The sequence below is a fragment of the Numenius arquata genome, chromosome 1, assembly GCF_964106895.1.
Source record: "Numenius arquata chromosome 1, bNumArq3.hap1.1, whole genome shotgun sequence".
NCBI classification, from domain to species: domain Eukaryota; kingdom Metazoa; phylum Chordata; class Aves; order Charadriiformes; family Scolopacidae; genus Numenius; species Numenius arquata.
In genome coordinates this window covers 51109623-51135355 of record NC_133576.1, presented here as the reverse complement: position 1 = coordinate 51135355, position 25733 = coordinate 51109623, and the positions used below count along the sequence as shown (strand labels likewise).

The 25733-nt window shown below is 39.5% G+C and overlaps 1 protein-coding gene across 1 annotated transcript; it reads right to left on the bottom strand.

Moving 5' to 3' along the window:
* Window positions 1-152: 152 nt before the first annotated feature.
* Window positions 153-23761, bottom strand: TAB3 (TGF-beta activated kinase 1 (MAP3K7) binding protein 3). The gene is made up of 6 exons (XM_074148767.1): window positions 23660-23761; window positions 16089-17541; window positions 12722-12882; window positions 9372-9465; window positions 7672-7755; window positions 153-4750 (listed from the first exon to the last, which is right to left on the bottom strand). The coding sequence occupies exons 1-6, from the start codon at window positions 23759-23761 to the stop codon at window positions 4602-4604; spliced, it is 2043 nt and encodes a 680-aa protein (XP_074004868.1). The 3' UTR covers window positions 153-4601.
* Between the last annotated feature and the right edge of the window lie 1972 nt (window positions 23762-25733).

Genomic DNA, 25733 nt, shown 5'->3' with positions numbered 1-25733 from the left:
TTGGTCACCAAAAAGAAAACCCCAAAAGTGCTGAAACAAATTTGCTATAGCTATGGATTCTCGTGGAAGACCAGAGAGAATCAGTCTACGAAAGCAAAAAGGCTGTATTTTAAAAATGTTTTCTACTACATACAAGAACAAATGCAGGATGTGATGTTTGCTTAGTTTTATTAATTTATTTTTGCAGGAATCTGCACCTCGGAGTATGCACTTTCTGGAGGTACCATGCATGCATAGCCTCTGAATGCTTTTTATACAATTTCATCTCTTAGTAATAAGTTCATTCACAGCATACACAAATCTAGAATGTAGACACCATATATACAGGATTAAACAAGATCGTGTCTTTTTTTTTTTTTTAATGAAAAAAATTTAACAGGGTTTCACACAGCAGGAAATATGGATTAGATACACTGGTGCCACCATAAATAAATAACTTTCAAGAACACAGTTGTTTAAAATCGGTTCCAAAGGTACTGAAAATCCAGGGTTATAATATTGCATTAACTCCATTGATTTCTGATTATTCAAAACCAAGAAAAATGTTTGCATTAATATTTATGGACATAAACAGCAATGAAAGCTCCAAACTGAAGAAATTTGGCGAAATTCAGTCATGGCCACCTTCATATAATATTGACATTTTAAAACAAAACAAATGCAGCAGCACATAGAGACAGTACTGACTATGAGATGTGATATCTGTGCATGTCTTCTTTCTTTATGGGATTTAAGAGTCACTGTAGTACAGAGCACGTAAATTCTGTGGTGCCAAACAATATGACGAATTGTTTATGTCCAACTGTCCACTTCTCGTCAGGATAGTCATTTTCACATTCTAGGATATACCACTGAATTTTAAAACAAAAACTATCACCCTGATGACAAGCTTGTTTTTAACATATTTAATATTCTCACATTCTTTTTTAAAACATTCTTTATTGTTTGGATTTTGTTTTGTCCCCATTTCAACTCAAGTATTTTTATTTCAGTTTCAAGGGGTTTTACAATCAGTATTAAATGTAAAGGTATTTAGAAATTGAAATGAGAGATGTATAACTGGGACAGATAAAGTAACTGAAAGAAAAGTTTTTTTAAAAAATGTGATTTAGTAGCATATCATAATCAGAAAGTACTGAGACCAGCTCTTTTAAGAATTATTACACCTTTTCACCACACCTCCCATTTTTCAAGGGAAACACACACATACCACAGACACACAGATACACAATTCAATCTGATCTAAGACTACACATTTTACAAAGTACTTCCTTTTGCTTGACTTCCCACCCCTTTCCTCTTCACCCAAACAAACACGACTAATTACATGAAATTAAAAGTAGATCCAAAGTTCAGAATTTCTTTTGGTTTACTATGTTCTGAATCATTTTCCACAAGCCCCACTCTAAATAAACTACAGTAGTATTCTATCATTAAAGGGAATTCGTCTTAATAGCACAGTAAATATAAAATAAGCTTTATAAAATTTCAATGAACAGTGAAATCATTTTGAATATCTGAATGTCCAAGTCAGTTACAAACTCTACCACTCTAGTAGCATGGTTGAGGGAAAGCTCAGTCATTAAGGAAAAAAAGAAAACACAAGTAGTGCATTAACTCAACACAATGGCATCAGCATCCCACCATTCACACACACGCACACAAAAGTTTTATACAATACAGTGCATTTTGTATGCCAGCTGACATTAGGGTTTTATGTGCATTCAATAAATATTACATAAACCAATCTTTTTGGCATAATCTACAATTCAGTTGGGGTGTGAACAGCATCACCTGCTTTCAGAAGGAAAATTAATCTTCCAATATTCAAAATACAGTTTACATTCTAACAAACTAAAAATATTCAAGCACCATTTAAAGTCTTTGCTATTAATGTTTGAGTATGGGCATTTACAAGTAAAAAAATACAACAGAAGGGTTTGGGTTTTTTTTTTGTACAAGCAACAAATGAGAGTAATTGAAAAACTGGAGTACAATTATTGGTATGAAGGAATTAATTTGCAATTTAATGACACTCACTCCGTCTTCCAAAAAGCATCATGCTGTCATGGCAGCCTTCCTTCTCTTCCATTGGTAAAGCTATGTCTAAGATTAGCAAGTCTTCATTTATGATTATTACAGTTCAGGGAATTATTGGACAGCATGCATTTTTCTCCCCCCCCCCCCTTCAAAAGTAGCATCTATTCTGTCTGAAAATGGCACAACTGTATTGATGTATGACACATCTACTCTCATTTGCTGACTGTCATTTCAGTTGCTATCATTTCGTAATTCCAGCAAAAACAAATGCTTCTAGAACTTCAACAGAAGTACAAATGAACAGAAAATTGAAATAATACAAAGGCAAAGGCATCATGATAGAAAAGTCATGAAGTTACTGGTATTGTTTTGAGTAATTCATTATACAGCTGATAACAGCAACAGTACTGCTTACCCTAGGTATAATGCTTCTGCTCATCTGTTTTCTAGTTATCCCAGTTTTGTCAGACTGTCTACTTATAAGAACAAAATTAATATTTGCTGTCTAACTTCATTTGACAGTAATTTTTTTTACCCCTCTTCACATGTGATGAGCTCCCCACATAGTAACAGGAGAGAAGGAAAATTAGCTCTGATGCCTTTGACTTTGTTTTGGTCATTAGTGGAGCACACTGATTGCTGGAGATCTCTTAGCTTACTTAAAAATATGCTGAAGATTTAATTAGTGCGGGAACATATTGAAAAATGCCAGATAAAATATTCGTTCCTCATCTAAGATCACAGTTTGTTTTTTACTGTTATCTTTATAAACTGCAGGGAGAGAAGACAGCAGATTGCGCAATGCAGTCAAGATGAGTTTTCTTCCACCCACCCCTTACAAACGCTCCTTGATTTTAAATAAGGATTCAGACACATGATTGTTCTACCACAGCTAAACACGTTATCACACATCAAGTGAGTTGTGGTAATTGACCATATGGATGTGGCTGCCATGAGCTAAGAACAATTTAAAATGAAGTAGTTTAAATCTCTTCTGGTAAAGTTTAGCTAGCACGTTTCGCCTCACAGTTGCAAAGTCAATTACCGTAACTCAGCTGACGTGCTTGGTTGCATCTCTGCATCTTGACAGAGTTATACCATAAAAACTCAAATGCACTGTACCAGCTTCTGACCAGTACACAAGAACATCCTACTCAGTTGCACAGTTGTGTAACATAATCATTCAGCTGCCCAAACCCAAATTTAATTTCACAAGTATTGAGTGCTTTATTACAGCAACCTGAAGCATTCAAACAAATTGAACATCACCTTTATAATACAGAATATCATATGCCTAAAAGTACCAGTATGATTTTCAGTTGCAAGTCTTGTGTTCTTCAGCAAATATTTCCTGACCAAAATAAAAAGAATACAGTGTGTAGTTTTTCAGAATCTGGCATCTGCTATTTTATACAGGCTGGTTTATTAACAATGTGCAAATAAACCTTTACTGAAGAGCTAACTGATTAAGTATTTTTCAGCTAACTTTGAACTGGGGCACAAAGTACCTTCTGTGCTGTAAACATCATGAATTCTTCACAAATTGGAAGCTGAAAAGGCCTAAGGAACTGGGTACAAACTCTTTTCATACACAACCATGGCTGAGCTCAAGTCTTCCAAACCAAATTTGGAGTAGTCTGTGTTTGGCATATGTCACTGTGCTGCTACAGAGCACAGCCTTAGAAGATTGTTGTATATAAAAGCATACTTTTAGCTTTGAAACACGACGGCCTAATGAAAGCATGCAGCAGTATTTTCATCCATAATATGGTAGAATTCATTCTTAGTTTATTACCAGTGTTGACACAGCCAGGTGAGCACTGTACAAGCAAAAGGGATTGTAAAAAACTACCTCTGATTAAACTCTCTGTAACACTCATACAGTATCTCATTTAGTCACCTTAGGTTACTATTTCAAACAGCAAATTTTGTAGACATAAGTTACCCTGAAAAAAAGCAGCAATTACAAATACCCTTCTCCTTGTTTTTTTATACATTGCAAAATTTATCCTTGCATTTACCTGTCTTCTTTTTCAGTAGCTTACAATCTAGAAGCACAGGGAGCCTTTGTTTTCCAGCTAGCTGTGGCCAGGTTAAGTCAGCTCTGGCTCTTCAGTTTTTCTGGTTAAGTGTAACATTTCACACCATTACTAAGAGTCCTATAATATTTTTTAAAAAAAAAACCAAAAAAAACCAGTTCAGTTTTTTTTTTTTTTAGAGCCACTAAGCAGTAACTATAACCACAGGACTAAACACCAGTAGTTATTTGCTTTCCTGTATACATTCTTCCCAAAATTAATCCTTTTATATTTTCAGGTTTCATTTTCTGCTTTGCTCACAGCAGTGGGATAAAAAAAAAAAAGAATTTCACCCTTAATTTATTTATTTTTAGTGTAGCACAAGCAGAAACATCTTAACACATTACTCCCACCCCTTGCAATATGGAGATTGTTGACTAGCAAAGGCCGGGCAGATGGACTGAAAGGTTCCCCATGTTTCCTTCTCCTACAGCTGACGGCTTGAGAGCCTGTTTTCAACCCAATGCAGCCCCTTCCTGGTTTTCAGGTGTATCGTGGCATTTCACACTGCTCACAGCGATTTAGTGCTGGGTGATTTAGAAAGGTGCAGCTATCACAATTCCATGGAGCCCCTTCAAAGTCTTCATCTCTTGGCTGAGTCCGTGGAGTCTGTTTGGAGCTGTTCTGATGCTCTAAAAAAAGCCAAAGGAAAACATTTTTTCTTATTTCAGAAGAGAAGGATGAAAGGCAAGATCATACTACTAGTTTGTCACCTCATTAAACATTCTGTCTTAAAATGAATGTGGAAACCTTTCCACTTAAGTAACATTAAGCTCTTTTGCTAAAGCACTTCTAATTCAGTTTGTGAAATTTGAATAATTAAAGTATTTCACTTCTTTAAAGAGTCACTTAACCGCAGTACCTTAAAAACAAAAAGAGCAGTCACCGCTGTTAGGTCACCGATACTGCTAAAGGCTTAATAGCTTAAAACGTATTAAAAGTTTGTTTGGCACCACACCACCATCCCGTTAAGGAATGACCTCATGGGTTTGCATACAGCAGACTATTACCAAATTCTAAACTCCAATAACCCTACTTTACCTGAAGTGAAAGACTACTTCTAACTTAGTTCCTTCAGTCTGACAGATGATATATTTTCTGCATCTTTTTCTAGCATTTATCCAGACTGAAGAATACACAACATAAAAATAAAACGGTAGGCCTATTTCAAAACAAGATGATTGTTTTTCTTCCTCATGGCTTTGCAGCAGGGATGCGAGTATGTGAAGCAGCACTTAAGTCTGTTTTCATTCATAAATCAGCATGTACACAAATCATACATTAGGTATTAACCCACAGAAAGACTTGGTTTTCAGATGCTTCCTACCACTGCTTCAAGATCTCAGGTTCTCTACTAGAAGTGACAAATACTCCTAAGATGCGAAACAAGATTTTACAAAATGTTAATATTCAAAACAACATTAGCACGCATTCCTAGAAGGTAAGGTTAAGATACTCATCTGCTAAACAAACATCTGTAGAACAGCTTAATTAAAAGAGAACTAATGTTGTAAAAAAGTACTGCAATTCGTAATTCAAAGCGCACACATTGCTGTTATCTGCTAAGAAATCTAGCAGATGGCCAAAGACAAAGTTAGTGCAAATAGTACTTAGGTTTGTCTTCAGAGACATACTTAAAAAAAATAAAAGTAACCTCCTTGCTTAGATGTAAATCCTCTCCAGTCCAGAAGTTGCATAGTCACATTAACAGTGCTTGGACTCAACAAATTCCTCCAAAGCAATTAAGTAGTGTGGGCACGGGACTGTGTTCATGTTGACTAGCCAGATGGCAGCACAGAGCAGACCCTTGTCTAACCATACCTGTCTGTCTGTCCATGCCTTCAACAGCTGAATATTAAGAAAATGGAATTTTTTAAGAAAAAAAACCAATATTATTTCGATGACTCCATGTTAAAAGCCAAGCTCAGAATACAGTACACCAGCCCTAAAACCGAACTCTAATATCTTGACAGAAAAAAACAGGAAGCTACTTACAGAAGTCATACAAATCCTTACAAGACACTTTCTTTCCAATTGCCAAATAAAATCACTTATCTCATGCAATTTTTGCACATTATTTTACTTTGAAATAATAAATCAAATAGGCTAGTGTCATTAAGAGAATCTCTTCAAGCATCACAAAGTAGTAGTGCCTTAAATCAACCACATGACAACTGCAATTTAACATGAAGCCAGGCTGCTGCCTTCATGCCACTGCTCGCTTGCTGCTACTGTCTTTCCTGAACACTACTGCCTATGCATCCAAGTATTTTATTTTTTTTTTTTTATCCCTGACCAGTAGTTCTGGGCCTTCTCTTTCTTTTAAATTTCCACATACTAAGCATTTTATTATATCAAAGGTAAAATACTTGCTTCAAAAGAGGGGGAAAAATTTCCTTATATGAATTCAACATTCAGCTGCAAAATCCTTTGTGAAATGCTTATCAGCAACTAGAATTTACAATTTTAGTACATGCTAGTTACAGTAAGAGGAGACACAATATTATAAATCTTATCACACATAACATTTTCAGAGAAAAGACCATTGGTTTCTCTATACCAGAGCACAGGATCCTAGACTGTTATCTTTCTGCTAAAATGTCCAAAGTTTAAGAACTTCCACTAACATCTGAAACTGTTCTTTTAACAGATTTCAGGAAGAAAAAAGAAAAGTCCAAAAACTATCTGAGATAAAAGGTAGGATTCCGCTACAAAATCACTACTAAAAGCAGTGGAGTTCAGAGAGCTACTGAGCTACGTGGCCACTAGGTGTCTAACAGTGAGCTGAGTCACTCCGGGATGTACTGATTGAAATCTCCACTGGGAAAAGAAGTGAGACCATAACTCCTGTGCTTACATAAAACTTAAATGTCCTCAGCTGGATATGAATGCTAGATACTATATGATTAGCACAGAAAATGTTATGAACTTGTACAAGTGGGACACTGTTATCTCTTTAGACCGATGTGAGGAAATATGTTCTGTCTTGGTCCTTAAAACTTCTGAAGCTCTTGCTGTGCTTTGCTAAAACTTCAGGGCTACTGTGAAATTTATACTCTGCACAAAAAACAGGTAAAGTGTGACGAGCCAAGTTAAAAAAATAATTAAAAATATAAATGTGCTGCTGTGACCATTTAAACTTGCATAAAACATGCCAACTAAACTATAAAATCCTAATACCACAAATTAGAAGACAGCTAAACAAACCCGACACAGAGATTTTTACCTAGAAGTATTTAAAAAAATCCATGATTAGGAAGCTCAAGTTAACATGCAAAAGTTCTTTTACTTTCGATTCTACTTCTAATAGTAAATAACAGTATTTATCAACATATTAATAGAACATTCATTTGCAACAACCTGCCTGGGGAAAACAAGTTGTGGCCAGGATTACTGCACTTGTATAAAAATGTTCTGGTTTGGTTTACATAGAGAGAAAAACTGTACTAATTAGAATTGCTTCCGGTCATCACAGAGGTTTCTAAAAAAAAGAAGAAAAAAAGCAGCTTTCTCAATGCAGATTAGGTAACTTGATGCTCGTTTGTTGACCTACCCTTTTTATATGGCTTTGGTGGCACAACAGGACCAGGCTCTATGTTATCATAGAAGTTACACGTGGCTTTCGGATCAAAGTTCCCTGTCAGAAAAGAAAAGTAAGAAAGCATAACTCCAACGTTATTTACATGCCTATGCCAGTGATACGAACATCTAGAGGCTTCAGATTTTATACATCTTTTTATTATGATGCCATATATTAGCTATATCCTGAGTTGTCTTTTGTCACACATTTTCAGTTTTGTGTCAATTCTAGTAATATTTAGCAGGCTAATCCCATATTGAAGAATCAACTCCAGCTCAATGTTCTGTATTCTTTAAAATATGTGAAAACATAAATCTTTCTGCAGGACACATTCTTGGTAAAAAAGGATGACTCTGAATATTTTAATCTATTTGACTGTGTTTATATCAAGTTTCTGTGGCAGAAAGAATTTTTGAAGACCTAAGTAGATTTCTGTTCACCAACTTCTTGGTTGCAACCTGTAGTTCTATTTTGTACTACTTGGTCAGAGCCTTTGTTGGCAAAAAGTAAAATAATTAAGTAAAGAACCTTCACTAAGGATGTTTTTTTTTTAAATTTGTTCTTGCAAAAGTCACTTTTAAGTCACCACTTTCTTGGTAATGTAATTTAATTTGGCTAACAGAAATATTAGCAAGTCAAGTTTATCAGGTTGCAACTGAAAAAGACACCTTTTAGAGGTAAGTTGATACTGATAATCAAGATTGAACTTTAAAGAGTCCAAGTATCCACATTTAAACACATACTATAATAGAATCACAGAATCATTTAGGTTGCAAAAGAACTTTAAGATCATCAAGTCCAACCATTAACATAACACTGCCAAGTCCACAACTAAACCATGTCCCTGTGCAGCACATATACATGCCTTTTAAATACCTCCAAGGGATGGTGACTCAACCACTTCCCTGGACAGCCTGTTTCAAAGCTTAACAACCCTTTCGGTGAAGACATTTTTCCTAATATCCAATCTGAACCCCCCCGGTGCAACTTGAGGCCATTTCCTCTTATCCTGTCGCTTATTACTTGGGAAAAGAGACTGACCCCCGCCTTGCTAAAACCTCCTTTCAGGTAATTGTAGAGAGCGATAAGGTCTCCCCTCAGCCTCTCTTTCTCCAGGCTAAACAACCCCAGTTCCCTCAGCCGCTCTCCATAACACTTGTGCTCGAGACCCTTCACCAGCTTCGTTGCCTTTCTCTTAGACATACTCCACCACCTCAATGTCTTTCTTGTAGTGAGGGGCCCAGAACTGGACACAGTATTTGAGGTGTGGCCTCAACAGGGTTTATCACTTCCCTACTCCTCCTGGCCACACTATTTCTGATACAAGTCAGAATGCTGTTGGCCTTCTTAGCCACCTGGGCATACTGCTGGCTCATATTCAGCCAGCTCTCCACCAACACCCCCAGGGTCCTTTCCTGCTGAGCAGCTTTCCAGCCACTCTTCCTCAAGCCTGTAGCGCTGCATGGGGTTGTTGTGACTCAAGTGCAGGACCTGACACTTGGCCTTGCTGAACCCCATATAACTGGCCTCAGCCCATTAATTCAGCCTGTCCAGATCCCTCGGTAGAGCCTTCCTGCCCTCAAGCAGATCAATACTCCTGCCCATCTTGGTGTCATCTGCAACACTCTCACCCATATTTAAATTATGTTTTAAAAAAATGATGAATTCTATACCTCTAGATTGAAGGAGATCAACTTCTTTCAGTGTACAGTCAACATTTATCTGAAGCTGTCTGTTGAGGCTTCTCAATCTGGTCATTTCCTCAGGCTAGAAAGAAACAACCCAAAATAGTAATTGTGATAAAGTCAGTATCTTATCTGACACAGAAATAACATTGCTGTATCTTTGTTAATGAATTTATTAGAAACTGAGTATAGATAAGGCACTGAAAAATCAGCCAGGATTCCACTGTCTGTCCCATCCCCCCTACCCAATTTATTTCCTCAAAACACATTCTTCTATTGGCATTTGAGGAGGAAAACAAACCAAACCAACAAAAAGGAACAAGTTACTTAATACTAAAATTCATTACTAATAAGACACAGCTGAGCTCAAGTTTAGAAAACCATACACCTTATAAAATTCTGCATAAATTGATGACTAGCTACATGAGTTTACAGCAAGATGATCATGAAACAGAATACGAGCTGCAGTTCACATTAATTATTACTTGATTATAACTGAATAAGGTCAGAAGTTTATTTGCATCACCCCAAGGAGCTCCAATATGCCAAACCTTCTAACCCAGTATATATAAATCATTCAATGCTGAAACATTAATTATTCTTAACAGAATAATCAGTTAAGTACGTATATTTGCATAGCATTAAGAAGCTCCAAGTTACTGTAATACAGTGTTTCTTTATGCTAGCAGCAGTGATTATTAACATGTATGTAGGAGTAACTATCCTATTCTATTATATACTCCAGCATCACACACAGAGTCACAAAGTCACAGAATCTTTGAGGTTGGAAGTGACCTCTGGAGGTCATCTGGTCCAATCCCTCTGCCCAGATGGCAGACAACTTTTGAGTATCTCCAAGGATGAAGACTCCACAACCGATCTGGGCAACATGTGCTAGTGCTCAGTCAACCACAGAGTAAAAAAAGGCATTCCTGATGTTTAAAGGTATCCTCCTGTGTTGCAGTTTGCGCCCACTGCCTCTGATCCTGTCACTGGGCACCAGTGGAAAGAGCCTGGCTCCATTCTCTTCACACCCTCCCTTCCCGCCTGAGCCTAAGATCCCCAATGAGCCTTCTCTTCTCCAGGCTGAACAGTCCCTGTTGTCTCAGCCTGTCCTCACTGGAGAGATGCTCCGGTCCCTTAATCACCTTTGTGGCACTTCACTGGACTCTCCAGTATGACCATCTCTCTCTCTTGTACTGGGGAGCCCACTCCTGGAAACAGTACTGGTACACAGTATTGAGCCCACCAGTGCTCAATAAAGGGGAAAGGTAACCTCTCTCCCCTTGCTGGCAACACTCCTAATGCAGCTCAGGATATCATTAGCCTTCTTTGCCTCATTGCTGGCTCATATTCAGCTTGGTCTCCACCAGACCACCAGGGCCTTTTCTGCAAAATTGCCTTCCAGCTGGTTGGCCCCCAGCTTATACTGGTGCATGGGGTTGTTCCTCCCTAAGTGCAGGACTTAGTACTTCCCCTTGCTGAATGGCATGAGGTTCCTGCTAGCCCATTTCTCCAGCTTGTTGAGGTCCCTCTGAATAGCAGCACAACTCTTCCAGTTTTGTGTCATCAGCAAACTTACTGAGGGTACACTCCACCCCAGCATCCAGATCATTAAGGAAGATGTTAAATGGGATCAGACCCAGCACTGAACCTGCAGTACACTACTAGTTACTGGCCTCCAATCTGACTTTGTGCCACTGATTACCACACTCTTGGCTTAGCTGTTCAGCCAGTTTTCAATCCACCTCACTGTCTGCTCATCCAGCCCATACTTCATCTGCTTCTCCATGAAAATCTTACAGGAGACAATGTTGAAAGCCTTACTGAAGTCTAGGTAGACAGTAACCATTGCTCTCCCCTCATCTACCAGGCCAGTCTTTTCACCCTAGAAGTTTATCAAACTGGTCAAGCTTGAATTCCCCTCGGTGAATCTGTGCTGACTACTGCTGATCACCTTCTTGGCCTTCATGTGCCAGGATTAGCTGCTCCATCACTTTCCCAGTGATCAAGGTGAGGCTGACCAGCTTGTAGTTTCCTGGGTCCTCCTTCTTGAAATAGGAGTGACATTCGCTCTCATCTAGTCTTTGGGCACTTCTCCCAAAAAACAAAATCAGAGAATCGATCACAGAATCAAAGATTACCTAGAGTGGCTTTGCAATGGCTTCTGCCAGCTCCCTTCGCACTCATGGGTGCATCCCATGTAGGACCATAAACTCATGTATGTCTGCTTTGCTTAAGTATTCCCTGACCTGATCCTCTTCCACCAAGAGTATACCACCTTCCTTGCTCCAGACTTTTCCCCAGGTCCCTGAGACTCGGGATTCCTGAAGGCCTGTGAAGACTGAGGCAAAGACGGCATTCAGTATCTCAGCCTTTTCCATGTCCTACGTAACCAGATCTCATTGAGCAATGGGCCCACATCTTCACTAGTCTTTCTTTTGTCACCAGTGTACTAATAGAAGCCCTTCTTTTGTCTTTGACATCCCGTGCCAGATTCAACTCCAGTTGGGCTTTGGCTTTCCTAACCTCATCCTTACACACTCAGACAGTGCCTCTATATTCCTCCCAGGAACATACCTGCCAAATGCTGCCCTGAGACAGGTGAGCAGCCATACTAGTTAAGCAGCTAACAGCTTCTACTATGCCTTCCAGCCTACATCTGTGTGCATTGTTTACGTCAACGCAGTGAGTAAATATAAACTGATTTGGCTAACAACTGCACAAAGGGGAAGTTATTTTTCAGTCAGATGAATTCTCTTATCAGAGCCACACAGATGTTTGGGCTAGAGTCACTTGCAGGTGGAATTCACACAGATAGGAAGAATCAACAAGGAAAAGAGAGAGGTGCCAACTGTTTGAGGAAATACCGCCACTGAAAGTTACTTGGCACATCCTGTAAATGGGAAATAGATTGTTTAGGAGATGCAACTACTCAAACAACAAAATACCTCAATGCTACAAAATACCTTTTTAAAAAAAAGTGAAACCTTGCTGCATGAACACTAAGTTGTATACGGCTTGGGCTCTTTAAATACACTTGGACACACACTTTTATAGGTTGTTAAGAAAGTAACTATCCATTCAGTTCTGTGGTCCAGAGAAGCACATGTATACAAGATTCAGAAATTCTGTTGTGAACGCTAAGAAAGCTGGACACATATCTGTTTCTTAAATTATATGAACTGGCTTACGACAAGCCAAGAACTTACCAAAAATCATCTCCGAAGATTAAAGATTTTCTACCCCAAAGTATTCTTTTGTATAATACTTTAGTTCATGAAAACATTAAAAAAAAAAAATTATATCTTGATTTAAAATACTAACAAATTGCTTACTGTTGGAATTGCAGTTGTACAGCTAACTCTTCGAAGCCGCCTCTGCATTAAATCATGCTCCATACCATTGACTTCGGCTTTCAGGCGTTCAAGCTCTTCTTTCTCAAGCTTCAGTTCCTTTGCTAATCTCTCCATCCTTGCTCGTTGATGTAACAGCAAGGCTAATATTTTTCATGGAAGAAATAGTTACTAACACACAAAAACGCAGAAAACTGAATTCTTAACTTAAGCGTAAGATTCATGAGTGACCTTTCTGGGAAAAAAAAAAGTGATCAAAAACATGCAGCCAAATATCAGTGTGAAGATGCTTTCATGCCAAATGAACTACAATTTAGAACAAAGTTCTTCCAGAATAAAAACACAGTTTAGACAGTAACTTGAAGTTGATATTACCATTTTGGTCAAAGCTTCTTTTTTTGCATTTGGTCTTTCTCGTCTCAAAAATACAAAGGCACCTGTACAAGGAGACAGCTTCTCAGGATGAAACAGCAACCTAGTTATATTAATACTGTACTGACAAAAAGAATAAACACCAGAGGTAAGATCAGAAGGTAACACACACTTCATATCTGCTGCTCAATAGCAGCTGACACACTAGCCTTAAGACATTAGCCAAATGTCAGTCCTGAATTGTTTTTTTCACTGCTATTACAGATGATGCTATAATAACTTTAGGTAGTCTTAGCTTTTCAGAGAGTACTGTAATTCTCAATACTGTAAGTTTCTGAGTGCTCAAAGGCAGAACTATAGGACTTGAATAAAACAGACTACAGAATCCAGAAAATAAGAAGCGGGGGCAGCTCAGGTGGTTCAGAGTCTTTAATTCTACAATAGCGCTGATTCGCTGTCCTTTAACCTCCCTCTGCTGTTAATCATTCTCTCACAATTTTGTCATGGTGCTGAAATTTATGACTCTTAGTCACACGCTGATGTTGGGCTCCCAGAGCAGTGAAAGAAAGAATTCTGACTAGCTAGAAAATAATATTCAGTTGCAAGACAATGTTTTTCAGTATTTCATCATGATGTAAAACTGGCCAAGTGTGTGATACTTAGCACTTCCTCATCTGGCTGTTTTTATCTGATTTAAGTCTACTAGGATGGGGAAAAAGAAGAGAAATTTGTGTGTCTTCAGACAAGCACACTGCTCATATAACAGTGTTCCAGCAAACTATTCAAATGTATGAAGACGATGTAGAATCTGCAAAATGCTATTTTTCATACAAAGCACCAGCCAGCACCTGCCCTCTTCTTCAACCCTATCTAACACAGGCAAACTAAAACCACATAACATCAAGAATATTTGCATGCTACCTGAAAAAAAAAAAAAGTTAAAAAAATAAGCATCAATATGACAGCTTACTGGGGGAGGAAAAAAAAAAAAAAAAAAACCACAAACAAACAACCAGTCAGGAGCATAAAAACAACAGTGCTTTTTATCAGATGTCAGTATCCTTTACAAAAAAGTAGCACTATACTTTGGATTTTGTATGGATGCACAAATTCAAGGCCAAAGAATAAACACTGAAAATCCTATCCAAGAATAACATCAGATGTTTTTATAATACAGGCACCAGTATTACTGAACAAAACTGTTCTCTGCTTTTTGAAGTAGCAAAAGTCATCCAAGCAGAGTTTCAGAGATCACAAAATTTAAAAAAACCCGCACCAAAGTACAGCTACCAGGCTATATGATTTTCCGCTATTACTATCAAACCTTGTCTTTGTGTGACTCCTCCAATTTAACATCTGATATGACTACATTACATAGCTTTGCATCATACTCTAGTACAATTCATCAAACATGACTCGCACTACAAAGAAACAGCAGAAATACAGACATCAGAACGGATTTTTGGTAACACTTTTCACAAGGGTTCAGATTGAAAAGAAAATTAAATAAATTTGTTCACTATATTAAGCTGTTAAATATACTCTTCTTTATGATTCCTTTGTGGTAGTAAAGAATATAATGTTTATTCTTCTACAAGTTATTTCTATCAAGAGTTCAGAATGCAGCAATACCAAAGGCTATTATAGAGTCCCAGCTGCGGTAGGTATTGCCACAAAAGCTGATGCCCCAAAAAGCATATACTAGCATATAACTAGTTCTATTGGTTTTGTTTTCCAAATACACAAATCTAGTCAACGATATAAAGCCAAAACCAGATTTCGACATTTCAGAATAAGTTCCTCTCAGTTACATGAAGCTACTTATCGTTTTCTCACCTAACTGACAATCTTTAATGAAACTGCAATAGGGACACTACCAAACAAAGCATAAGGCCTAGGAGTTACAGACTTACTAGCATTTGCTTTCTCTAAATAACATTTCTAATTGTGTCTACCAGGTATAGAACAGCTCTTTGTTGATTAGTTAGATCAAAAGACACAAAGCGAAACGAAATCAAGAATGATGGGGCAGCATTATAACCATTATTTCAGCTCTCTGGAGTGAAAGGAAGGCTAGAAGGAGCAATGGAGGAACAGACTTTTCCAAACACAAATCCAGAAACAAAGCACATTCTTTAAATAATTGCTGCTGATTATTATTCTGTCATTATCCCAAATGATTGGTTTGAATGCTTGCAGACTGATTCATTTGCTCAATTTCAAATGTTTCAAATCTATAAAGCAAATTTCTCTGACAAAAGCAGTTTTCAACTAAAAGTTAGATTTCACCTTTTTTTTTTAATAAATTACTTAATTCTTCATTTATACATGGCATTAAGACTATGTTCTATCCCTATAAAGCACAACATATATCCTAAAATTTGTCTGCCCTCTTCCTCCTGTTTCAAAAGTCTTTTGATTAAGTTCTTCAAAATAATTATTTTTATACCTTTCAAAACAAAACTATGATTTGTATTAACGCAGAAAGTAATTTTAGCTGCAATCCTACCTCTCTCTCCTCTTTCACTTAATACTCTTCAATGTAAACTAAATAAATTGGACTCAAATTCCCTGCAAAGGTTAGTGCTTCAGGTTTTAAAAAGCACCAGAGTATAAAACAAATACAAAAATTAATAAAATCCACATGTAAATTTATGACTCAGTTCTTCAATGCAGAATATACAAACCAGATATACAGCATACGAACAAACCATTTACTGTTGTTAGGTGTACTGTTTTCTTTTGAGAAATTCCTCTAACATCAAAAGTGTATCAATTTCAAGAACCTCAAAAATCTTCATGCATTAAACTGAAATTTGGCAATTTTTTTTTTTAATCATAAACTCTCTCATTAGACGATTTTTGGTGCAATTTCTATTCTTCTCTGTACAGGTTCAAAAATTGTCAGTTAGCAAGTAGCAAAATCAAGCTGAAAACGCATTTTACAATAATACGATTTCCAGGGTGAAACATTTACCTTGAGTGTAAGCATAGTCATCTGATCCAGAACTAGAACTTCTCTGATACTTATGGCTTCCTTTTTCTCCTCCAGATCCTGGGATTACAGAAATAGGCTGAATAGGCTCTGGTGCTGCAGAACGCTCTTCTTGGTCCACTAAATTTAAAAGATTCTCAGTCGGTGCTCGACCTACTGTGATTTTAAAAATGGTTGGGTTTGGCTGAGATACCATTACCCGAGGAGACTGTGTTGGTGCACCTGTAGGTCCAGTTGGTTGAGTGTAGGTAATATATACTGGATTAACACTAAATGGAGGTTTGGGTTGACCCGACATACCTCTTGATGGAGAGCTTGAAGGAGGAGTAGTGGCTGCATACAGCGGGTGCTGGTTTCGTTGAGATGGTTGATTACTTATTGGTGAAGGACTTCTGTTCATTGCAGTCCCAGGCCTTTGCGGTGGCTCAACTGTAATTTCTATTTTATTCATGGAACCTTTGGATAAACTAGGTCCAGCAAAAGGAGGAAGATACGATACAGAGTGACCGCCTTGTTTTTGAAAAGTCTGGGATGCTTGCTGATATGGATGGGGTGGGACAGTTGAAGGACTAGGAGGCATGAAAACATGTGAACTCTGATGACTCAACTGAGGAGGCTGAACTTGGTGTTGAGGAGAGCCAAAGGGAGAGGGACACTGCGATGGTGGTGGTGATCGAAAAGCTGACTGAGGGATCTGGGGTTGTTTAGGAGAATACTGAGAAGGTTGGTAGTTCTGTTGATGTGGATACACAGGTAAAGGACGGGGAGTATAATGTGGAACTGGGCCCTGTGGCGATGAATGCCACTGTGTATTCTGAGGAGTCTGTCGTCCTGAAGAACTTTGAGATGTTTGTCTTATATAAATAGAGCCAGGAGTCCCATAAAGATTGCTTGGAATCTGTGGAAGAATTTGTAGAGCTCTGGGTACACTCTGTCCAGAGGGGAGGTTTTGTGATACTGTAACAGTAATGGGATTTGTACTGTACCGAGGTATGTGCATATACGTGGGAGGAGGGCCTTGCATAGCAGACGTGTTCATTCCTGGTTGTATGGAAGATGGCTGTGGAGGTGGCTGTGGAGGAGGAGTAGCTGCATTTCTATTCTGGTCATTCATGAAAAATGGATTGTAACTAGGAGAAGCTGCCACAACAGCGGGAGCAGAATGTGGTTCTTGAACTAAGCATATCAGCTGTTTACCTGCTGTGCGTTGTGGATCAATATGTCCATCACTTGAACTGTGTACCAGTGTACGACCACCATTAAGTTGAGCTCCATCCCCTGCATGATAGCTGGTATGAGGATGAATACCCAGATTAATGTGCAAAAGGCTATTTCTATTCATTCTGGTGTCATCAGGACTATGGTACTCCATATATAAGTATTTGTTGCTCTCCTGTGCGAGGGCTCGACAACAGGCATCTAGGTTGTTGTTGTTCTAGGAGTAAGAATGAACAGCTATTATTGTCAAATAGAAAAAGACACTGTTCAATGTTCAACAAGCACTCAACTGAAGCTGCAATCAAGCCTAGCTCGAACACAACTAGGGGTAACATTTCACAGACATGAATTTTGAAACAAGGGTAATACCTACTAGGTCATAGTATTCAAGTAGTATATGCATCTAGAAAAATGCTGTGGTAACACATGGTATGACATTTTAACAAAAATCAAGTCCAGTTTTGGGGAAAGCAATGGTTACACCTCTTGGCATCTTTTGCAAGGAACAGATATGTACAATTAACTACTTCTAATAACACAGATCAAATTAAACCAGATCAAAATTGCAAACTGCAAAAGGCAGATGAAACGCTACTGTTTACCTGAGTGTTTATTGTTTTCACCTTTATTTTACTGTTTACCTGAGTATATTACTTTACTTGAAAGTTTAAAAGCCCAACATTTCAAACCAGCTTTTCTTGGTAGAACAGAATTTAGTGTCTTAAAAATGAAGTCAGAATAAGTATTGCTTGAAAAAGTACTGGCAATTCCATAAACTACCTTACAATTCTGACATAATTTCAACTGCCTTTAAGAATTTCAGGCTCAAGGCTAAAAAAAAGGTTTATTCATACATCAGTGAGGAAACCAAATAACTCCTGCAAATGTTTGATTTGTTACATGGTGCCAGCAGGTGAAACTATACAAATGATAAATTATGAATCAAATCAAATGTATACTGGGGAATTTCCTTTCCCTTCTTCCCCTCTCCACTCATTTTAGCTTCATCTAGACTCGTTAAAAGAATGACATTCATGATAGCTTTTCCAAAAGAGTAAAATCACTATAAAGCATTCCAGATTGTGGATTTTCTTCCTCCCCAGTTTCTCATACAACAGTCTGTACCAGCTGTGCTTCAGTTTTTAATTTAAACAGTAGTTAAAGAAAAAAAATTAACTTTAAAGTTCAAGTACATCTGGCCCTCAGCACCCTAACTTTGTTACGTGTGATCCAGGATTGGCACCTTCTGTGACATACAGCATCTCCTACCAGAACAACTGTTATATATATTTATATAAATATATATATATATACACAACTGGTGTATATATTTATATAAACACACATACACCCCCACCTTCCTTGGTGTATGAAGACTACCATTCTAAGGAATATACATTAATAACTGTTTCATTTCTATTTTAAACACTATCACTTTATATAGTTCATATACATATTAATGCCGTACAATTTTCAGCAGTCTTTCCAGTTGGTTGAAAAGTCTTTCTTTTCTAAAGGAAAACACTTCTATTCTAAGGGACTGATACCTAGTCAGTCTTAATACTAAAGTGAAGATGAGTTTCCCAAAATTTCATGTGATTTCACTATCAGACGAACACACATATTCAGCATCTTATCAGGTGAAGACTTAGTACCGAACATGACAGAAGACAGTCCAGCACTTAATTATGTATGGCTCTCACTCCAGGGATACTTCTCCCTGACTACTTCCCCTTCATGCTGAACTCCATTTCTAGACCCCAGTGGTCAACTGGAATATCCAGACTTGCCATAGAAAAATTTAAAACCAGAACATATGGGAACCAGACCTTGTAATAATAACCAGCACCACAGTGCCAAGACAGTAATCTCAAAACAGTTAACCGATACCATCAGCCACTTGCCATCTAACCAGGACTTCATAAAGAGTCCTCAGTTTCCTTAGGTCACTTCATCAGGGTGGAAGTAGAGAGAATGTACATAGGACAAGCCCGAATCCAATTTTCTCAAGGTATAGAATATATTTGTCCTTTCAAAGGACCCTCAATTTTTAATAGGTCCAAAGCGCACACTGGTTTAGATCTAGAGCATGTATTGCAATAGGTAAATGGAAACCAGTTCATATATCTTAAAACAAATATAAAGTGGGTTTGGAAAAAAATTCTACATGACAAATATTTGCAATGTAATGTCAACTAGCTATCCAGAACACTGTATTGTAGATATAGAAAAGCATGTGCTTCTGCAGCGTTAGGAGTTCTGCATTTTAACAGTTTAAAGATCATAGAACAGATTGCATTGGAAGGAACCTTTAAAGATCATCTAGTCCAACCTCCCCTGCAATGAGCAGGGACATCTTCAACTAGATCAGGTTGATCAGAGCCCTGCCCAACCTGTCGTTGAATGTTTCCAGGGATGAGGCCTCTCTGGCCACCTCTCCAGGCAACCTGTTCCAGGGCTTCAACACCCTCATTGGAAAATATGTCTTCCTTATATCTAGCCTAAATCTTCCCTCTTTTAGTTTAAAGCCACTATCCCTCGTTCCTATCTCAATGGGCCCTGCTAGAAAGTGTGTCCCCATCTTTCCTGTAGGCCCCCATTAAGTACTGAAAGGTTGCAATAAGGTCTTCCTGAAGCTTTCTCTTCCCTAGGCTGAACAGCCCCAACTCCCTCAGCCTGTCCTCATAGGAGGGTTGCCCCATCCCTCTGAACATCTTCACGGCCCTCCTCTGGACGGACTCATTCCAACAGGTCCATGTCCTTATGTTGGGGGCCCCAGAGCTGGATGCAGTACTCCAGGTGGGGTCTCACCAGAGCAGAGTAGAAGGGCAGGATCACCTCCCTCGACCTGCTGGCCACACTTCTTTTGATGGAGCCTAGGATACAATTGGTTTTCTGGCCTGCAAGCACACATTGTCAGCTCACGTCCAGCTTTTCATCCACCAGTACCACCAAGGCTACTCTCCACAAGGCTACTCTCAATCCCTTCATGCCCCAGCCTGTATTGATACTGGGAGTTGACTCAACCCACGTGCAGGACCCTGCACTTGGCCTTGTTGAACCTCATGAGGTTCACAGGGGCCCACTTCTCCAGCCTATCCAGGTCCCTCTGGATGGCATCCCATCTCCCTCAGGTGTGTCAACCACACCACTTGGCTTGGTGTCATCTGTAAACCTGCTGAGGGTGCACTCGATCCCACTGCCTACGTCACTGGATGAACAGTACTGATTCCAGGACAGACCCTTGAGGGACACCACTTGTCACCGATCTCCATCTGGACATTGAGCCAATGACCACTATCCTCTGGACGCAACCATCCAATTCCTCATCCCCTGAGCAATCCACCCATCAAATCCATATCTCTCCAATTTAGAGAGAAGGATGTTGTGGGGCACCGTGTCAAAGGCCTTAGAGAAGTCCAGATAGACAACATCAATAGCTCTTCCCTTGTCCACTGGTATAGTCACTCCACCACAGAAGGCCACTAGGTTGGTCAGGCAGGACTTGCCCTTGGTGAAGCCATTCTGGCTGTTTTGAATTACCTCCCTGCCCTCCAGGTGCCTTAGTATAGCTTCTGAAAGGATCTGTTCCATGATGCTCCCAGGCACAGATATGAGGCTGAAAGGTTGGTAGTTTCTAGGGTCCTCCTTTCTACCCTTTTTAAAAATGGGTGCAACGTTTCCTTTTTTCCAGTCACCAGGGTCTTCACCTGACTGCCATATGTTTCAAATATCATGGAGAGTGGCTTGCCAACTACATCAGCCAATTCCCTCAGGACTCTGGGATGCATCTCATCAGGTCCCATAAACTTCTGTATGTTCAGACTCAGCTGGTCATGAACCTGGTCTTCTCTTACAGCGGGAGGGACTTTTCTCCCCCAGTCCCTGCCTTGCAGTCCATCCACTCGAGAGGTGTGGGGAGAGAGGGTGCCAGGGAAGACCAAGGGAAAAAAGTTATTGAGTACCTCGGCTTTCTCCTCATCCGTTCTTACCAGTTTGCCAGTCTTGGTTGGGGGGGGTACACTTTCTTTGATGATCCTTTTCTGGTTGACATACCTACAAAAGCCTTTATTACTCTTTGCATCCCTTGCCAAGTTCAGCTCCACCCATGCCTTAGCCTTCCTGACCCCATCCCTACACAGCCAGGCAGCCTCCCTGTGCTCTTCCCAAGATACCTGTCCCTGCTTCCACTCCCCATGCATTCCCTTCCTGCCCTTTAGTTTGACCAGCAGGTCTCAACTCAGCCATGCTGGTCTCTTGCCTTCTTTTCCTGATTTCTTACACCTAGGCATTGAGAGCTCTTATGCTCTATGGAAAGCATCCTTAAAGATCTGCCAGGGTCTGTTCTGCTCCCTTGTCCCTGAGGGCAGTTTTTCAGGGAGTCCTACTGACTAATGCCTTGAAGAGCTGGAAATTTACTTTCCTATAATTCAAGGTCCTGACTTTACTCTTGCCCCGACCCATATCCCTCAGGGCTGCAAACTTCACCAGTGCATGATCACTGCAGCCCAGGCTGCCTCCAATCTTGACATCACCAATTAGATCACTTGTGCTGGAGACCATCAGGCAAAGTATTGCATCTCTTCTGGTGGGGTTGTCTATTACCTGTCTGAAGTAGTTACCTTTGATGCACTCCAGGAGTATCCTGGATTGCCTACAGCTTGCTGTGCTACTTTTCCAGCAGATGTCAGGGTGGTTGAAGCCCCCCGCAGGATGAGAGCCTGCGAGCACAATGCTTGCTGTAGCTGGAGTAAGAAGGCTTCACCAATAGGCTTCCCTTGATCAGGTGGCCTGTAGTAGGCACCACCCATAAGGTTCCCTTTGTTGCCTTGGTCTCTTATTCTTACCCATAGGCTTTCAACCTGCTTATGGCGACTCTTCAGGACAACTCTTCACACTTTATCCTTTTCTTCATGTAGAGTGCAACACCCCTGCCCCTCCTTCCTCACCTGTCCCCTTTGAACAGCCAGTAGCTATCAGTCATAGCTCTCCAGTCATGGGATTTGTCCCACCAGCTTTCAGTAATGGCAACCAGATTGTAGCTTTCTAGCAGCACAGTGGCTTCCAGCTTCTCCTGTTTGTTTCCCATGCTGCGTGCATTGGTGTAGAAGTGCTTCAGCTGGGCTGTCGGCCATATCAGCTTCTTAAAGAAACATCCCTTAACTCCTTTTGGGTATTTCACTGGTGTATCCCTCTTGGCTCCTATTACCTCAGGAGTCCCTGGCTCACCTCTGTAAGACTTCAAGTATGCTGCAGTGTAGCCAGCACATCTCAGAGCAACAGGCTGCATGCCCTCACTAGCACCCTATCCCTCTAACCGTTACCTGTCGTCCCATGGCTTGTCACAGGCAAGCCGGATATTGTCCTCCTCCCCCTTCAAGCCTCAAGATGTCTATGACTTCAACACAATTCATCAAAAGGATCATATACTTAACAGTACAGAAAAGATGACTGTCAGGATAAGTAAAGCTTTATTGCAGGGCTTCCCTGCTTTACATTTGTCTGAAAGCAATTAATTCGTATTTGCATGGTTTAGAAGACACACAATCCAAAAATTACATCCACAGTTATAAGTATACCTACCCTTCTGCCAGGGACAGCTAGGATGCAAATACAGCTTCACTACTTTCATATGCAGCAGTCTATCACATTAAGTTCCACTTTAGCCATGGCCACACAAGGCCAAATCAGATCTTACTTGTTTCTATTCAACTTCTGAATCTTCCCATTAACAGAAGGCATTCCTAGATGACCATTACTTTGAAAAATGGTTGTGTGGTCACTTATTATTACTTCCAATTTGTGATTTTATATGAAGGTGAAAGAAAGAAATGGAAAGGAAAAAAAAAAAGAAAAAAAATCAAAAAAAACCCCTGCCACCTGACTTGGAGACAGAGAAGAAAAAATAAACCTTTGGACAGCTGTGGCAAAAAGAGGCCATGAAGACAGAAAATATTTGGATTCCTAGCTAATGCCAGTTCCTTATCTTGGAAGAATGAGTCATTGTTTGCTAAAATCTCCTCCAGTATATGTATTTTATTTATATAAGTCATCATCAATAATCATTCCATTAGCCACTTTCCTTATTCCCTGTAACCATCCAGTCACTGGTCACGTAGACAAGGAAGAATAGCGAAAAAAACCCCACAAACATAAATAAAGAATGATAAAATCTTTGTACGTAAAAGACAGGACAAAAATGCAAGTAGTGGAGTCTTCCACCCTTTCAAAATAAAACCAGGAGAATGAAAACCTATGCTCCATGTATACTGCAAAAAAGAACTTTCACAGTACAATAATAAAATACACATACTCTTAAAAACTCTTTACCATACCTGAAGCATACACTGAGATACCACCCCTTCAGGTATCTCAGGGAAACGTTGTCGGAGATCATGGAGTACCTGCACGTCGAGTTGTTGACTGCCCTGCGCCATGCCAGATTGATGATGTTCCAGATTACCAAAAAATGGAAGTCAATAGGCCTTCCAATGATTATGGTCTTCTGAGGCTTCTGGCATTTTCTGCAAGAAAGAAAACACAATCAATTATCTTTTAAGCCATTACAACAACTTTTCCTCCTTCCCCAGCTGCACATGTAAAAGAATTACCATTTTATCCCAGCTGACTGGAGGTTAGGATATGTGATGCCTATCTACAAGAAGGGCCGGAAGGAAGATCCAGGGAACTACAGACCTGTTAGTCTGGCCTTGGTGCCAGGGAAGGTTATAGAGCAGATCCTCCTGAGTGCCATCATACAGCACCTACAGGACAGCATGGGTTTATAAAAGGCAGGTCCTTCTTGAGAAACCTTATATCCTTCTATGACAAGATTACCCGCTTAGTGGATGAGGAAAAGGCTGTGGACATTGTCTACCTAGGCTTTACTAAAAGTCTTTGATACCTCACTACAAGAAAGACATTGAGGTGCTGGAGCATGTCCAGAGCAGGGCAACGAAGCTGGTGAAGGGTCTAAAGCACGAGTCTTACGAGAAGCAGCTGAGAGAACTGGGGTTGTTTAGCCTGGAGAAAAGGAGGCCAAGGGGAGACCTTATCGCTCTCTACAACTACCTGAAAGGAGGTTGTAGCAAGGTGGGAGTCGGTCTCTTCTCCCAAGTAACAGGCAATAGGACAAGAGGAAACAGCCTCAAGTCGTGCCAGGGGAGGTTTAGATTGGATATCAGGAAAAATTTCTTCACTGAAAGGGTTATCAAGCATTGGAACAGGCTGCCCAGGGAAGTAGTTGAGTCATCGTCCCTGGATGTATTTAAAAGGCATGTAGATGTGGCACTTAGGGACCCGGTTCAGTGGTGGATTTCGTTTATGGTTGGACTTGATGATCTTAAAGGTCTCTTCCAACCTAAATGATTCTATGATTATCAAGAGAGCGAATGGCTTAAACACAAGAGTGGGAATCATCATGTCTCAAATTCTAATATTAAAACACTTAACGTATTTCACCAGAATGTGCTAATTCAGACCTTTACACAGTTCCACCATGGTACCATGTAGGCATAACTTAATCTGACCTGCATAAAATGGAAATCTTACATATTTACTCCCAGTTAAATTCTAAGCATTTTGAAGAGAAGTCTGAAGTTATCACTAAGCATGCATGTCTTTGTTATTTACAACATGCTAGAAGTAGGAGGTTGGAAAACTAAGTAGCACAATTATCCTAAAATACTCCTCTAGTAAGAGGGGTTAAAAATCTTTCCTCTTTACATCACTATAAATCCAAGAATTTGAAATTAATTTTTGGGAAACGTGACAGGAGTTAAACGGAATTTAAAGAGTCCTCATTAGGATTACGATAAGCATCTATTTAAGATTTTTTTGTAAAGCACCTATAATATTCATACTAATATGATTAGTGACAAAAAAACCTGTTTCCATTTCAGGATTCTTGTATTCAACAGCAAAGGTCTATTTGAACTTCAATACCCAAGGACTACTAGAAGGCAAATACAGTCTGAGTCAACAAATGCTTGTCTTGTGGTTCACGATCACAGCAGTAAACAAAAGGTAGCTGAAGTCTAAGTAAAGATTCACAAAGACTTTGTGTGAATGTGGTGCATGACACAGCCCCTATAACATATCTATTATTGCTAAGTTTCAAAAGCCTTTCCAACATTACTACTCAGTTGAATTCTTAACTGCAGAGAATGTAGTGCTGTGTTCAAAAATGGAAATGAAAAGTCAGACACCAGCAGAGTTGATGTTCAAGTAATGTATTAGCTACTCAAAGTCCCAAGTTTAAGCCATACTTATCTCAACCTCAGTGCAATTGTGGGTGGTACATAGTACAGGTACTCCAGTGAGCTTGTCACTTGCTAGCTCAACTTCTAATACCAGTCTGGAGCTATACAACAGATCAGCACAAATATACACATACCTTTATGCACTAAT